At 45.3% G+C, this 17,496-nt stretch overlaps 1 protein-coding gene across 1 annotated transcript; it reads left to right on the top strand.

Moving 5' to 3' along the window:
* Positions 1-200: 200 nt before the first annotated feature.
* Positions 201-16,709, top strand: LAMP5 (lysosomal associated membrane protein family member 5). Its single transcript, XM_037893511.2, has 6 exons — positions 201-588; positions 947-1,119; positions 1,777-1,908; positions 2,183-2,288; positions 5,122-5,310; positions 15,718-16,709. The coding sequence occupies exons 1-6, from the start codon at positions 528-530 to the stop codon at positions 15,894-15,896; spliced, it is 840 nt and encodes a 279-aa protein (XP_037749439.1). The 5' UTR covers positions 201-527; the 3' UTR covers positions 15,897-16,709.
* The last annotated feature ends 787 nt before the right edge of the window (positions 16,710-17,496 follow it).

Here is a 17,496-nt window from a genome sequence, read left to right as displayed (position 1 = left end):
TTGCGGTCGGCGCAATTGCAGCGAGCGAGGGGCGGCAGGGGCACCGCAGCGCCTCGACACCCCGTTTTAGAGAGCAACAGCCCGGCCCCAGGACTTGCCGGAGCAGTTGCTGGTCTAGGGCAGAAGCAGGATCCTTCCCAGGCTGCAGCTTCTCCCCAGAGCCCCGAGGGTTTCTTTTAACACCGAGAGCCCCAGATGCTCCTACGCGTGCCATTAAGTTTCCCGAGCAGGCGAAGCGTTTGGATCCAGTTGCAGGGCTGCTGGCACGAGCAGGTCCAGAAGCAAGCTCAGAACTAGCCTCTGCTTTTGTGCTCCAGCGGGGGATACCTTGGACAGCTCCCCCACCTCCCCCTCCAGCATTCCTCCACCCCCCCTTCCCCTTCCTCCTCCTCCTCCTCCCCCAGCTCCCTGCCACGCTGCTAGCTCGGTGCATTTCGCAGCCTGACCGTGCAGCACCAGAGCCGGGAGCTCTTTGCCGGCGCAGCCCCGACAGGAATTCCCGGCCCCGGCGCCCGGCGGAGAGAAGCATGGATGTGAGGCTCGGAGCTGGTCGCCTGCTGCGCGTCCCGGGACTGCTGTGCCTTATCCGTGAGTAGCGCCCGGGCCGGCTGGGGCGAGGCGCGGCGGCTGGGTGCAGGGCTGGATCGGCGGTGGGACCCGCCTGGCTTGCCCGCGGGTGGGGGGCTGCGAGCATCCTTGGGCTGCTGTCCTGGCGCTCAGCCGCTGGGCTGCGTTACAGGCGGGCGCCTGGCCCAGAGAAGCGCTTACAATAAAGCCGATTAATTTCGTGCTAAGGGCTTCAGGGGGGCTTGGGGGTTGGGTACTTGGCTGCAGAAGAGCAGGGCAAAGGTGTCACTTTTTCTTTGCCCCCCCCGGCAAGCTCCGAAGCAGAGGGAGCCGCTCGCAGGAGGCGGGCGTCTCCACACGTATCTATTTTGCTCCGCAGATGCCATGGCTCGAATCGGGGCCGAGCAAGAAGTGGAGAACCTCTCCGGGCTTTCCCCCAGTCCCGAAAAGGATATTTTTGTGGTGCGGGACAACGGGACGACGTGTCTGATGGCAGAATTTGCAGCCAAATTGATGGTCCCTTACGATGTGTCGGCCAGCAATTATGTCGACGTAAGACGTGCTTTCAGCTCGGGGATCTGGGTTCCCCCCGCAGGGTCCCGCTTTCAGCTCGCAGGGCTGATCTTTCACACGGCGGTGCACGTGTCTTCGCCCAGCATTTCGCCCCAAAGGGAAGCCCCTCATGCCCCGTGCTCAAAATGAAGATCTCAACCCCGGCCCTCTACTTACTCCGCTGCCTATGAGCAAGGGAACACAAAAGCGTGGGTCCGGTGGGCCAACTATTTTATCTTTAGGGAGAAAGATCCTGATGCTAATTGAAAACCCCTCTCTGGTGTCCGTGCGCCTGCCCGCAGAAACAGGCGCGGCATGATGAAGAATAGGGAGTAACAGCTGCATTTGGCGCTTTTGGACAGCGAAAGTTGTCAATGCCGTGAAATAGCGTCAGGAAACAAGCCGGTTCCCTATAGGCAAATGTATCTGCATTACGGCATGTTCCCCTTTGTGTTCCTACCCTTAAGGGCATTATCTCTCCCTTGGCTGGGGGCGGGGAGGAAGGACCACCTTGTTTCTGCTGTTGTCTTCTATCGGAGCCGGTGTAAACGGTCCCCTTCTGTTGTCCCGAACCATTCACAGTTGGGACTGGGGTTGGTAATCGGGCCGCCTTCTTTTGTTGGTTTTGAACGTGTGTTGTGGTGTTTGTGCATTTAGCTGATAACCGAAGACGCTGATATTCCGCTTTCCCGAGGAGCAGAAGTGAGAGGAAACTGCGGCGCGACCGAATCGGAACTCCAAATATCTTGGCTAGGCAAAGTGTACACGCTCAAACTGCATTTTATAAAGGTGCGTGGCTGCGTGATTGCGGTGCGCCCAAGGGGCCTGCTTTTTGTTTTCCTTGTTGACTAAAACCCAAAGACACCAAAACCAGCCCGAAAGTCTTAAATTCGGCGTCCTTGTAGCGGGTGACAGGGAAACCCACAGGGCGTGAAATCCCGCTCTCGGTGTGTGTTCAGTGAGATGCGATCGTGGTCAAAAACGACCCGAGCTGTACATTTTAATGCCCGGGAAGTTCATTGACTGAAATGGCCACACATATATACATATATTTGATTGGCAGGAAGGCCACAACACATCCAAAAGGCAGGAGGCGGTCTGGAAAATGAACAAGATCCAGTTTGTCTACGATTCTTCGGAGCGAACCTACTTCAAAGATGCTGTCAATCGTAAGTGCTGGCTGGAAAAGGGCCTTTACCCCCCCAGGCCAAAGGGCTGCTTTTCCCTTGACCGTTGTTGTAGATGCAAATAAAAAAGCAAACGGAACCAGTCGCTGTGTGCCCGGGAGTAAAGCGGAAGGAGGCCGGGGTGTGTGATGAAATCAAGAGGCGTGTTTATTACAATCCAATTTAATTAGAAATGCAATGTTTGTCTACTGAAAATACAGCTAAATAGTCCATTCCTCCCAGCGTATGGGCCAGGCCTATGAAATGCAACTTTTCACCCATGCCTAGAGCATGAATAGATAAGGAAGGAACATAGGAGCAAACTGATTTCCCCCCTAACTGGTACACTGACCTCCCCCGGTTTTATTTTATTTTTTAAATATTTTTTTTTGGGGGGGGGGGCAATTTGCTCGCAGTCACCAGGTGTTCTCCGTGCCGTGGTGAGAAAACCGTGTTTCCCGCAGTCTGCTTGCTAGGCAAAGCTGGAGCGCAATGTTACTGCCATTGGGAGGGAAATTCAGCGGGTTTTCTAACCAAGGCGGTATCCAGCTGCTGGAAAACCCTCCCCAGTCTTCATTCCCGCTCCGCATCCGCTGTTGCAGCCTATAGCTAAAGGCAGGTCGACACTTAAAACGCTGCATGCAGGAGAATAGGGAAATGCCTGTATTTTCAGTCCCTGGAGCCCACCTCCCACATTCTGCTCAGTTTCTTCCTCTACGACTGATCATTGCGGCTGGCTGTTGCTGTACCAGATCCTGTTCCCATGCAGATCAATGGGTGTTTTGCAATTGACTTCAATAGGAACAGGATTCAGGTCCTATGTGCGGCTAATTTGAAGGAAACCACCTTTGGACCGAATCACATCAATGGTAAGAAGGGTTGGACGTTTACCTATTGTTTTCTTTTCTGATGTTGGGTCAGGGGGGCTTGCGCTGGTGCTACTGTTTTCACACACACACACCCCTTCTGTTTCATTCCTCAATCTTTCCTCCTTCACTCATCTGAGTTTTTCTTTTGATACTTTCCCTCCTGCCACCCCTTTTCCTTACTGTACATGAATGAAAGGCATCTCCGTGGGATGGTATTAGGGGGAACTTGCAGCACTGGAATGGGTTACCTCGAGAAGCGGTGGAACCTCCTTCCTTTGAGGTTTTTTAAGGCCCGGCTTGACAAAGCCCTGGCTGGGATGATTTAGTTGGGGATTGGTCCTGCTTTGAGCAGGGGGTTGGACGAGATGACCTCCTGAGGTCCCTTCCAACCCTGATATTCTATGATTCACCATTTTCTTGATAAATTGAAAGATCCTTTTCTGTCCTAATAATTACCGCTACCTCTGAATATTTCAGAAACTATTTGGCTCCAATTAGATATCATATTTATAATTCTTACCCACCCTCAGTTCGTTTCTCTTCCAAGCACAAAACCCTGGGGAAATACATTCTACATGTTCAGTTACATTTAAAAATAATTCTCTAATATGGGGACATCCGCAACTTCACTCACATCGCTCAGAGAAATCCTTTAAAAAAACAACTTGCAACACATTTCTCCTGTGAGGGAGCGCATATGGCATTTGTGTATTTATAAACACGCGTGTAAGCTGTACAAAATACACCGTTTTTGTTTCACAGATAATCACATAAAACTTCTCATCCTGTAAGGCTCTAATCTGGCAGAGACTGGTGGCTCTGTTACTCTCATACAGGATTAGGGCCTTATTTTTTACAATGGTTGCAAGCCCTTAATTCTTGGTGTTGATAAAATGGCTGGTATATTAAATGTGGAATAACCTCACGCTTGCCATTTTGTCAGTGGGAATGCCAGCTTCACTTGGGGGGAAAAAACAGCCCATTTACTCACTTCTACAAAGAACATAGTCTATTGAGTTTGAAAACTGGTGCATTTTAATGGAAAAATAAAGTTCACACCAAAAGGGTTTGCGTAACTTAATTCACCTCCCATAATTGAGACTATAACATAATGTACAACCTTGATTTCTGAGTCGTTTTTCATCTTGCAGTGAATATTTTGCATGCCTCTAATGCACAGCCCCCCCACGCACATTAACCCTCACACACTGAGCAAATATGAAGCCCAATCTCTCTATTATGAGCCTAGTGATGAACACAAGGGCTGCAGATGATCAGAAAGGCAGAAGTTATTCATCATTCCATACAGCTGATCATCCACAGTCTTTGTATGTAGAAATATGTTTGACATAATGAGAAAATTCTGCCTTATTTCCACTTGACCAATGATTTTCTTCTTTTTTATTTCCAAGAAACACAGTAAGAGCTTGGTTGAGTCCTGAACTGAGTGTCTCAAGCTGTGTATTTTTTTGGCACCCCAATACAGAGGCTAAGTGTAACCGCAGTCCTTGCTGTTGTCTGCATGCTGGGAATATGGGGCCTGAGCCAAAGCCCATTGAAATCTCTCATGTGCCTGAATGGACTTTGGATCAAGCTCTCTATGAGGCCAGCACTGCTAGCATCACTACACTGATTGAGAAAGGTGGAGCAATGTCTCCACTTTACACTGGGGATAGAGGGACGTATATGTTCCAGCCGCCTAATGCTTGGTGCAGTGGCCGTACTCTGCTCACTGGAGAGTTCCCACAATGCTGAGCTCCCACTGGATGGAGTGGCTCTGCCCCGCTTCCCAGTGGAGTTCTGTGTTGCTTAGAAGGCACAATCCAGCCCCAAGGATAGCTATCGATTTATGAAAGCACATGCCCACCTCCCCGCAATCCAGGCACATTTCCACAGGCTTAGCTTTCTTAGCAACTGCCAGATTTTGGGGTCTAACTGTTCCACTGCTGTTTATGTGGTCTCGACAGCTGGGAAGCACACAGCCAACTCCCACCACCTTTCTGCCTTAGTCACCCCAGCTGGGAAATCCTACGAATGCCAAGCTCAGCAGACCATTTCCCTCATCACCAGCGACCACCAGAGAACCGTAACTCTCGTGCTGTCAGAAGTCCGCATTCAACCCTTTGACATCAGTGCCGACTTTGTCTTCAGCGAAGGTAGGAATGTGTGGCAAAATCATTCTGGGCCTAATCTCCGGCCTAGCCCTGCATCTCTTGCACACCCCAAACTCCCAGTGACTTCAATGGGAGTTTTGAGTGTGCAAGCTATATAGGATCAGACTTTTATGTGGACATTCAGCATGATCCCTGCCTCCAAACTCCCCCTGGGAATTAGGAGCTGAAGCACTTTGGAAAATCCCAGCAGGTGCCTATCTGCATCGCTAGGAGCCTAAATTCCTTTACCGACCTGGCCCGTGGTCCCGAGGCTGTCTGTCTTTTGTGGGGCAAGTGACAACTGGTTGTGGTTTGTCAAAGTGATCAAGGTGCTTTTTGCACGTGCACTAATTCTGTAATGCACCATCCAAATAGTCAGCCCTCGTTCTATTGATCTGCATAACATTGCAGAGGGAAGTTGGCAGGCGGCTCTGGGCCTTTCTAATGATTAGTGCAGGTGGACACAGGAGGCAGAGATCCAAAGGCTTCTTTCAGCACTACGGTCTGAAACTGACCGTGTGTGGGGTTGGTGGGGGAGGTGGAGCTGAGGAACTGCACTGAGACTGGGTTATGGGGAGAGATGGGTTGGGTAGAGCAGAGGCAGCAGTCACAGCAGCAGGAGGGATGAAGGGCAGGGAGATACAGGCTGCCACCTTTCCCTGTCCAAGCTGTTGTTGGGTCTCAGTGCTCCATAGATTTTGTTGCTTTCTCAGAAGATGGGGTTGCCCCCCACTGGTTGGGGGCTGTTGATGAATTGGTCTTGTGGTCCAGAGAACTGCATTTGTTGCATGGCATACTGTGAATACAGCAGGGATCTGGAAGAAGAAAATGGTTTTTGGTCAAGGCACCGGACTGGGTCTTTGGGGATGTGGGGTCAGTCCTCAGTTCTGCTACAGATTTCCTATGTGACTTCAGGCAAGTCCCTCGTTCTCCCTGTGTCTCAGTCCCCCTTCTGTAAAATCACACTAATAACACTTCCCAAGCTCGCAGGGGTCTGGTGAGGATAAAATCCATTAATATTTCTGAGACTGACAGAATCTGTGCTATACTAAAGCCACTAAAGAAAGAAAGAGGGAGAAGTCCTTATTCAATGCAGCGTTTGGAGGGTGTGGAGCAAATGAGACATGGAGCCTCCCACCGAACAATGCAGATATAAAGAAATATTGAACAGTTGCCTTTGCCACCAAGTACAGTCCATCTTGTGCACTGAATGAGGCAGGGAACCTTGTACTGTGGCTTTTATTTATTAATGTATTTATTGCTGCAAGTATGTTTGTACCTGAAATGCTTATTTCGACACTCAGTATATTAATACTTAAAGGGTAAATCCTGGCCCCATTGAAGTCAATGGGAGTTTTGCCATTGATGTCAATGCAGCCAGGATTTCATCCAAGATATTTCTATGGGGCTTGATCCTGTTGTCTTATAACTTAGGCAAATTCTGCTCTGTTATCTGGTGTTCCTCTGGAGTCATACCACTGACTAAATGAACTAGAGCTACTCCAGTTTTATACCATGTTAAATAAAGGTTTAGTTTGGACCAACGGTCATTTTGCCTGAGTTAGTATTTTAGGATCAGTCCCCTGCAAATTCCAGCTTTACCGGATGAATTAACTCGATCATTACTACTGAAGCAAGGTGAAGTAAATAATACATGGAGTAGCCAGATCTGTTACTGATTAACTGATGATGAGGAAAGGGTGGCGTTACTTGTCAAACAGAACATTTAAAATATTGAATGGTGTAATTCTACCTGTGGGAAATAGCTCCCGGTGTAGTAACACAAACACTTACTGCAAAGCATAGCACTTATTACCACAGGTACGATTCCCCGAAATTACATAGCAAACATACACTGTTACAGGCACTGACTCAGCCGGAGGGAGGGCTGGCTGCATGACTGCTAGTGAAGACGGGAGTGAATTATATAAGTCTTCTCTGTAGGGGCAAATAAATCCTCTATACCATGCCACACCACCATGTATTCTGATAGACCACATACTTTACAGGAAAAAATATTATAGACATTTCAGAGAGGTTTTTTGACACTTTTCAGATGCTATTTTTTTGTATCCCTCCACTGGCAAATCTAGGCTTCCTAGTGTGATGGGTACAACTGTACAGGCCTGGGGGGTGGGGGGAAATGAAAACTAAAATATGCAAATTCTCATTAAAATTACCCAGGCTAGCTTTTCTGTCTGTACATAATATCCAAGTTGTAAAGTCTTCTGTCTCGTAGCATAGCAGGCCAGCAACCAGCACTTTATACCATTCACAAAAGGCCTTTCCTGATTTTCTAATGGCACAAAGCTTCTCTTTGAACCATAATGGGCTTTTGGACATCATAATGCAAACGTGCCACTTGTCCAGGATTTGACACCACCCAGGCTAGGTCTAGAGACACTGTGATTGCATGTGGGAATTCTATCTTTTGAGGAAAAGACGTAATATTTATTTGGCAAGCTTGTGGGTTTTTTTTGAATGGTGGCTGTTTGAATTAGTCCCAAGGGAAAGTAAATAGCAGGCAGCGTACAGATGAGGTGAGATGAGGTGGTCAGAGATGCCTAACAGATGTAAGTTATCACATAGCCCCACAATTTAACAAATGAGTCTGCCATTTTTCATGTGCATATCATTACTAGATATGCGGGACGTCTGTGTATAGGGCATATATGTAAATATAAATTGTGCATTATTATTGGTTCAGCTTGGGATCTCCCACTAGTCTTAAATTACAGTAATTAGCCTGCTCCTTTGAAGCTCATTAATTTCACATTTGGTAAAATTTCTATTAATTATGAACAAGCCACATAATACTTTAAAATATACTAGAATTGAGAAAGAGATCTGCTAAATCTGAAGAGACTTTTATCTGGAGGAGGACTGGTGCCCTTTTAAAACACAGATGTGGGTATGAATTAAATAGTGAGAACTCTTGTCCTTACCATTTACAAATTGGCTTATGGAACTGTCCCATAGAATTTTGCAGAGAATTGTAGCTTTTGTTAATGGTTAACCAACCCAATAGAATGTCTATTACACATGTAGTACATATTTGTCTTTAAGCCCTTTCCCCCACCCCTTATAAAAATTCATTGCTTTATTTCCTTCCTACACCCAACGCTAGCGCTGGTTGAACGCTTTTTGTTTGAAACTTTTTTGCGACAAAAATGGGCTGTTTTGAAAACGGATTTTTCTTTTAAGTTTTCAATTGGAAAAAAAAGGAAGGGGGGAGGAAACCCGAAATGAACCTTTCGCCAACAAACCAAAAAATGTTCAGTGTTTTTTGTCTTTTTACGGAAATAAAAATTGTCCATTTTTTGGGGTGGGGGGACGACGAAGAATATACGTATCCTTTTCAACCAGTTCTGTATTTGCGACATGGCCCTCTACTTTCCTAGCCCTAGTATAACCGTACTGTTTTAACAATACCGGTCTAGTTAAAGTGGAACAACCTCCTAGTACAGACACAGTTATACCGGTATAAAGGTACTTATACTGTACAGCTTATTCCCATAAAGGAAGGGGACACCAAAAAACAGTAACCCTATTAAAAAGACATGTCCCCACACAGCATTAAGGAGGTGGCAACTGGGGTGGAATTGGGACCTGCAGGCTGTGAATTAGAGGCACCATGGAGGTACCTACCTAGGGGCCAGATTTTTCAAAGGTGCTCAGTTCTTTTCAAAATCTAGCCACTTATGAGCATTGAACATTTCTGCAAATCTGGCCCATCATGGCAAATCCAAAGTCAACAGGAATCTTTCCAGCAACTTTGACTATGGCCCCATATTTTGCTGGTTCTGGCCTATGGGTAGGGGAACTATTTTCTAATTTTTATCTCATTTATGTCTGTTCTAATATAGAAGACTGAACGAGAAAACGAGCACTTTAGCCATTAACCGGAACAACATAGGTACTCAAGTGGGGGAAAAAAAACCCCCTACTATCAACTTATACAGGGCATAGTTGTAGGCCTGATTCTGAACTCTCTTACATTGGGTGTATGTCAGGAATTACTCAGCAGAGTTATACCAGAGTAAACAGCATAAATGAGAAGAAAATCAGCCTGGGTGTTTTTATCCTTCTCTTGAGTATAGGATAAGCACTCACCACAGAAGCCAAGGCATCACACAATAAATATTTTGTGCTTCCTCTGACAATATGATGCACCTCAGGAATAAATGGCCATGCATAAATAACTCATATCAACTTGTGTAGAATGTATATTTTAGGGTACAGATATATAAATGACACCACATCTGACTAGCCTGCCTCCCAAACTATAAACATCAGTGCTCACCGTTGAGTTTTTTTTTGGGGGGGAGGGGGTTGTATTCCAGACACTCTTTTGTTTGCTGAGCAAATGGCTTAAAAAAAACTGACAAGAAGGAGAAGTTGTTGTTTCTTGCTTACGAAAGGGCTCTATCCTGCAAGGTGCTGGGATTACTCATGTGCTTAAAAGTTAAGCATGTGCTTTTGCGCTTTATTGGGCTAGGGCCAAAATTTCCCTGCTATTGTAGGAAAGGCGATGGGGGGGCATATTTTCCCCTCAATGAGCACTTGTAACGTCACTCATGGGAATTATTTGACTCATAATTGCGCACTGTAATGGTACGGTCCCAGGGAGTTACCACAGTGCATCATGGGCTGTGTAGCCAACTGGGGAGTAGGGCCCATAGGTGAGAATATGGGCATGAGGGACCCAGAACTACAGCTCCCATGAGACACCACAGAGGAGTAGGCAAACTAAGAAGTTAATCTTGATATGAATTGAAATTTTCAATTTTGATTTTCCTGATTTTTTCTGCAGAAAACGTTGATTTCAATGAAAGCCTCTTTTCTGATGGGAAAGTGTTTCAGCTGAAACTTTTCGATTGGTCCACTCTTAAATTGTGGTCCAACGCTGGGGCAGGGTCTGGGGAGTTAGGAGTGTTGGGTTCTATTGCTGGGTCCTCCACTGCTCTGCTCATTTTGAGCAAGTCCCTTCACCTCTGCATCATGCCTTGTTTCGTCCACCTGGAAGAGGAGAGTCATAGCACTTTCCTACCACAGAGAGGTGTTGTGAGTCTCAGTGCTTGTAAAGTGCTTTGCTCTCCTTAGACAAAAGGTGCTATATAAATGCCAAGTATTATGATTATTTATTCTGTGGGCAATCAGGGCCCATAGCATTTTAATTCTCCTGGCAAACACGTGCTTGCGTAAAACTCACCTGTCTTTCGTTACATGCGGTCACATGGCCACATCGTGACTCTGGAATAGGCTCCCAGAGGAGGCTGTTGAATCCCTGTCCTCAGAGGTTTTTAAGAACAGCTTAGACCAGTGGTCTGCAACCTTTGGCACATGGCCCATTAGGGTAATCTGCTGGCGGGCCGCGAGACATGTTGTTTACATTGATCGTCCGCATAAAACGGCTCCTCGCAGTGGCGCATTTTGTCATTTCCGGCCAATGGGAGCTGTGGGAAGCGGTGGCCAGCATGTCCCTGCGGCCCGTACTGCTTCCCACAGCTCCCATTGGCCAGGAGTGGTGAACCACGGCGATTGGGAGCTGCGGGGGGCTGCGCCTGCGGACAGTCAACGTAAAGAAAATGTCTCACGGCCCACCGGCGGATTACCCTGACGGGCTGCGTGCCGAAGGTTGCTGACCCCTGGGTTAAACACACATCTGCCAAGGATGGTCTAGGTTTATTTTGTCCTGCCTCAGAGCAAGGGGCTCAACTAGATGGCCTCTCGTGGTCCCTTCCAGCTCTCCATGGCTATGATTCTGTGCCTCTCTGAGTCCACTGATCAGCCAAGACCTCAGTGGCCCACTCTGAAACGGTGAATAGAAGGGTCAGTCAAGGAGAAGAACAAGCTGAAAATGCTGCCTCTGCAGGATAGGGAGACAGTCTTGCTAATGACCCTACAAACCCACCCCTCTGGAACTCCCTCCCCACCCCACACCATTCACCCAGCAGGTGGGAGTGACAGAAGGGCAAGATGCCTGGAGGGCCAGACAAAGAATTTGGGAAGTAATTTGCATCAGTTTCTCTCTCTCTCCCCTAACCATCCCATTTCCAACTACACACCAAAGAACTCCACAGCACCTATCCAGACAGCAGACTTTGACCTTTTCAACCCATCCTCACTCTTGGGCCTGGGGGCCATCTTGAGCAGTTGGTCCCAGTGTGCATCCAGTCTGTGTGGCCTTATGGAACATCCACACCCCGTAACACCTGTCATGTAACCCCCTGGAACTTAGTTCTCACTCTGTGATCTATAGACTTACTCACAAAACACACCCAGGGGAGATGACTTCCCAATCCTTTTTGACTAAACTAACCAGACATTCTTCCACCACTGTCCCTTCTTAGAGGTTGAAGGTGATGCCTCCCCAGGACAGTCTACAGGAAGTTCCACAACCGACAATCTGAGACTAAAGGGAGCTAATTAAAATATGATTTTTAAAATAAGAATAGAGAAGATCAGATTAAAGCAAAAGCAAATATAGTGTGATGCTTTGCAAAGCTCACCGGACATGATCCAATGCCACTGAAGTCAATGAGATCTTTCTATTGACTTCCGTGGGTTTTGGCCTGGGGATCTAAATAGATTTGCTTTGGGTTGAGTTAGAGTGAATTAACATTAATTAATAAATAATAACAAATATTATTTGCTCTTATAAAGCACTTTTCATCCATAGATCCCTTAGGAATTTACAAAGCAACCCCATTGGCCAGGCAGCCTATCAGTTGCTCACCTCCTTTTCCCAGGCAGCTCCCTCAGTCAATAGTCTGTGACTATTGAGAACATTACAGACTTTGAATCAGCTGATTGGCTGGGTTTAGAGAGATGAGAATCTTATAGTTCTTAGCATTCCCATATCATTAATTCTGCTCCTTATCAAATATGAAAAAAATTAGATTAAAAACTTCATAATTTAGCCCAAAGGCTGTAAACTAAAATAATTTTTTTTTAAAGAGATCAATTTCCTTTCGCCCATTAGACTTATGCAAACATTGCAAGAAATACATATTTCCTGTTACAATTGTGACTTTTTTCTGATTAAAATAATAGTTGACGCCTGAGATGTGCAACTTGGCTTGTAAACAGTTCTCCTTGCAGAGGACATGCTTTGTTTAGTTTGGAAAACATGAATTTAAAAAGAGGGAGTTAAGATGTTTGACATGGTGGCATTGAGCAGGTGAGGTGGAAAATTTGGTGACGTTGTAAGGTGTGATGTTAAAGATCAGTGTGGTGTACATGTCCAGCAACCAGTGATTTGCTCAGTACTGGGACAAGGGCATTAAGATTTTGGCAGTGAAGTCAGGAGGTCTGGTGAGCTGAACAGGTCTGATGCAGGGAACTTACAAGCTTTGCTGTTGAAGCCAGCAGAGCTTGTAAAGTAACTGTTAGTGATGCACACAGCGGCTGATTCCCATGGGATTTAGGCACCTCAAAATCTTTGAAGATTTGGGCCTAACTTCCTTGAATGTGATTCAAGGGCACAGTGCAGCTCCTGTGGCTGGCTTTTACTCAGAAGAGTGGTTGAAGCTCCTCTGCACGGCTTGCATAGATCATTAGGGCCACTGGGTCTATGTAATTCTGGCTTTTGTGTCCCTTACTTTAGTGCCCATCCACACTCAACTCTGCTCTCCACGCTAGCCTTTGCAGGTTCACCATCATGGAATGCCTGTGTGCCCATATGCCTGTGGGTTGGAAACAACATTCCAATGGGATTCTGACGGTCATTAGATGGAAGGGGCATTTTTAATCAAACACTGGCATCAATTTTTGAATCCTAAATAATAACCAGTCGCCATTTCCTCCCTCTTTTTTTTTTTTAAACTGCACTGCAGCAATTGTGGCCACATCAATAACAGAGTACTGGTGATTAATCACTGTTCTGGCAAAAACAGTGCAGGAACTGAATTGAAAAGGAGATGGCTAAAATACTTTCCACGTCAATGTTTTTTCTTACCTTCTTTGTTTTTGTTTTAAAAAAAGCTTAATAATAGAATTCTTTCCCCAGATAGATTAGTCCCTTTCTCCACGGCCAGCTGCTTTTTGTACCCGGACTTTTGAACGGTTGCTTTATGAGCCTCAGTAGCTCAAAGGAGGTAATAGAACCAGGAGTGTGTCAGCAGTAAGGGGCAGATCCTCAGCTGGTATAAGTTGTCAGAATTCCATTCGAGCAACGTCCCTGCTGTAACTGCCTGGCTTTGTGTATGGGTGAGTGATTATGCTCTCCTGTGGCTGGCATACATAGAGGATAAAGAAAAAGAACAAGGAGTCCTTGTGGCACCTTAGAGAAGAACACATTTATTTGAGCATAAGCTTTCATGGGCTAAAACCCACTTCATCGGATATATGCAGTGGAAAATACAGTAGGAAAATTTTTTATATATATATATATACACACACACACACAGAGACCATGAAAATATGGGGGTTGCCATACTCTCTACTATAATGAGAGCAATCAGTTAAGGTGAGCTATTATCAGGAGAAAAAAACCAAACTTTTGTAGTGATAATCAGGTTGGCCCATTTCCAACAGTTGACAAGAAGTTGTGAGTAGCAGCAGGGGGAAAAAGTAAGCAGGGGGAAATAGTTTTACTTTGTGTAATGCCCATCCACTCCCAATCTCTATTCAAGCCTAATTTATTGGTGTCCAGTTTGCAAATTCATTCCAATTGAGCAGTTTCTCGTTGGAGTCTGTTTTTGAAGTTTTTTTGTTGTTGCATTGCGACTTTTAGGTCTGTAATCGAGTGACCAGGGAGATTGAAGTGTTCTCCAAGTGGTTTTTCACTCAGCAGAGTTCTCCTTTAGTTTTAGTGGTAGAGGACTGTGTTCCGGAGTCAGGTAACCAGGGTGCCAGGCCTGGCCATCTTTAATAATAGGGGGGGACTAGTATTTAGGTTGTCTAAAACTTTCCATTAAGATTCACACAACCTTTATTTGAGAAGCTCATACACCTCCGTTGTTTGCAGTAGGCATTTGAAGTTTGGCAGGGAGAAAGCCCTGGGGCCAGAGAAGTGCCTCTTCTTTCCCACCGGAACATCTGAAAGACAGGCTTTTGAAAATTTCAATTTTTTCTTCTGTCATTTGCACTGTCAGCAAAATTTTGGCAGCACCCTTTCAACCTCCTGAGTGCTGTCCATCTTGTTCAGTGAATAAGGCATCGGTGCTATGGGAAAAATACGATGTGATCATCTCACTAAAGACTGTACCATAATGCATACGCACCAGGGCATCAAATTAAGATTGTATAGACCAACTAGATTCTGGCATTTCCTAACTTTTGAGTGCTTGACTGTGCTGCCTAAATAACATTTTTTGTATGTAATTGTTATATATTGCAGTTGTACCTAGAGGTCCCTGCCCCATTGTACTAAGCAGTGAGCAAATGAAGAGCTTGCAAACTGTGCAAATGCAATTTATCTAGTAATTGTGGCTGCTGCCTGTAGTGCAAGGGTTCACTTGCGTTAATGCACATCTTCACCCTGATCCTGCAGAGTTCTTGTCCAGTGTGTCTTTACTCCCACGTTCCATCTCACTGAAACCAATGGGACCACTCTGGGTAAGATCTTCAGCTGGTGTAAATCAGCAGAGCTCTATTGACGTTTACACCAGCTGAGGAGCTGGATCAAAGACTGAACTACCAGCTTTCACCTTCAGGATAGTCCCTGCAGGACAAGATGCAGGCACGGTGATAAGTCAGTGTGGGGCAGCCTGCATTGCGGCTTCTCACGCTTTCCCTAGTATGTAGATAAAGGACTTCAAAATCCAGGGCTGTTAATCTGGAAATCAAAGTGTGCCCCACTGTTCAGCTGTAACAACAGTGCTAATACTCCTGCACTGGGCCAGATTATAGAAGGGGAGGGATGACTAGGCCATAACTCGGCCTCACTATCAGATCCTGACGTGAACTCACAGGGCTGGCGGTCAGGAAGAAACAAATCAATCTTTTTAAATGTGCAAACCGAACAAAGGTGATTTGGAGTCAAGAGACAACGAGGTGTCCCCGCCCCCCGCGTAAACAGTGACATTTTTACAATCACTTTTCAGCAAAGGAAGGCACTTAAAGAATAAAAAAGGCAATTAAAATAGACCCAGGTGCTGTGGGAATAGTAATAATAATTAATAAATAGACATGACTAGTTGAAAGTTCAGCATGTGTTTAAGTGCTGTCCCAAACCAGGGCCTAAAGCGGTCAATGATATTTTAGTTTGCTTGAAAACAGTTGAGCCACCAAAAAACTAATGATTTTTCCTTGGTTTCATTGTTACTGAACATAATTTTATTCTGTATAGATTACTTCAGCGTAGGCATTATTCAGTTAGCTGTATTTCACTGGTGAAGCTCATTTTGCACTACAGGACAAGTTACTATTTAAAGCATTTCATCATCTCTCTCTCTCTAATTGCAGAACATAAGTGTCCAGTGGATGAGAGGGAACAGTTAGAAGAAACCCTGCCTCTAATTTTGGGTCTGATATTGGGGTTGATGATTGTGATAACCGTCTGCATTTACCATATCCACCACAAACTGACAGCCAGCCAGGTGCAAATTCCTCGAGACAGATCTCAGTACAAACACATGGGATAGGTGGCAGGATTAATCCAAACTGAGTACTTATCAGGTAGGCAAAGCAAAAGCACTTTTCTTCTGCAGGTGAGGACACACACACATGATATATCTACAGTATAATGGCCAAATGGAGATGAAAACACTCTTCAAAGTCAAAGCTTCAAGCTGAGGGCAAAATTCTCTTCTCATATTCAAACCCCAACATTTTACTCTCCATGCATACGCAGCACTCCCTTTCCATACATGTATGGAGAGCAGGGTATTGGAGTGAAGATTCACCACTCAGAGTTTTGCTCTAAGCATTAATTTAGTGTATTCATTATTAAGAGCCATGTCCTGCATTCCTAACACACTAGAAATCCCCTTGGAAGTCAACGAAAGGAATCTAGGAGTGGCCACAAAGTAGACATTTTATTCTGAAAAATCCAGGCCAGACCTTCAGCTGGTGTAAATCGGTGTAGCTCCAGGGACGTCAAAGTCAGCTGATTTCAATCGGCTGAGGAACTGGCCTCGCATTTAAGGTTGAGAGAGGAAAGTTTGTTTTTGCTTCTGAGTTACACTTACAAAACTGTTGATGCACAAAATATAGAGCACCACGCTACTGCAAGTCAACCAAGGAATGCTTCTGGCTGGGCATCTTGCACGTATTGTGATTGTCTTTGAAACGTTACATTGCTACCTGCAACTGACAATTTCAAAACAAAACAAAAATGTCACCGTTACTATGCAGATCATTTCAGGTGTTACCCAATGTAACAGAAAATATGAAACATATCCGCTAATGTAAAACATTTTTAAAATCAATTAAAATATACCCATGTATAAAATTTGATTTGCCTTTTTATTGTGAAATGACCTAAAGTTGTCTATAAGCAGTGGTCATTTATAAGACTGAATGTAGATGTACATGAAGAGCATGTAGAATGATACAAAGGTGGATTTAGTTTGTGTTGGCAGTATCTTTGGTGCAAATGGTACCAAGAAGGTGCAATAACGGCTAGCTGTACTGTAGTTTGTATGTTACAATGTGACCTAAAAAATTCATACATCCTCTCAGCCATTTGCTTGTTTGCACATATTATGAAACGTGGGGTATTTCACTACCGTCCTGGCCCTGTTCCCATTAAAGTCACTGGAAAGATGCCCATTTTTAGTGTGATTTCAGTAGTTATTGAATCAAGATGTACTTTTCTCTTCTTATATTACCTGATTTAAAGAGGGACACCTACAGACCATCTCCCTGAACTGCCTGTACTATATATGTTATGAGCCAAGAAAAATATTAATTCAAATCCTGAAACTACTGGAGAACATATTCGTATGTTTTTTTTATAATAAAAGAATACGTTTAGAGCCCAGTTCTCCTTCACACGGAGGCCAGAATGGGCAGGGATGGTGTCCCTAGCCTCTGTTTGCCAGAAGCTGGGAATGGGCGACGGGGGGTGGATCACTCGATGATTACCTGTTCTGTTCATTCCCTCTGGGGCACCTGGCATTGGCCACTGTCAGAAGATAGGATACTGAGCTAGATGGACCTTGGGTCTGACCCAGTATGGCCATTCTTATGTTCTTATGCCTCTTTATAGCTCCCTGGAAGTATAAAGGGGCCTTAAAGAAG

This window comes from Chelonia mydas, chromosome 3 (assembly GCF_015237465.2).
Source record: "Chelonia mydas isolate rCheMyd1 chromosome 3, rCheMyd1.pri.v2, whole genome shotgun sequence".
In the NCBI taxonomy this organism is placed as follows: Eukaryota; Metazoa; Chordata; order Testudines; family Cheloniidae; genus Chelonia; species Chelonia mydas.
The sequence above is the reverse complement of the archived record's forward strand: the minus strand, read 5'-3'. Positions and strand labels throughout refer to the sequence as shown.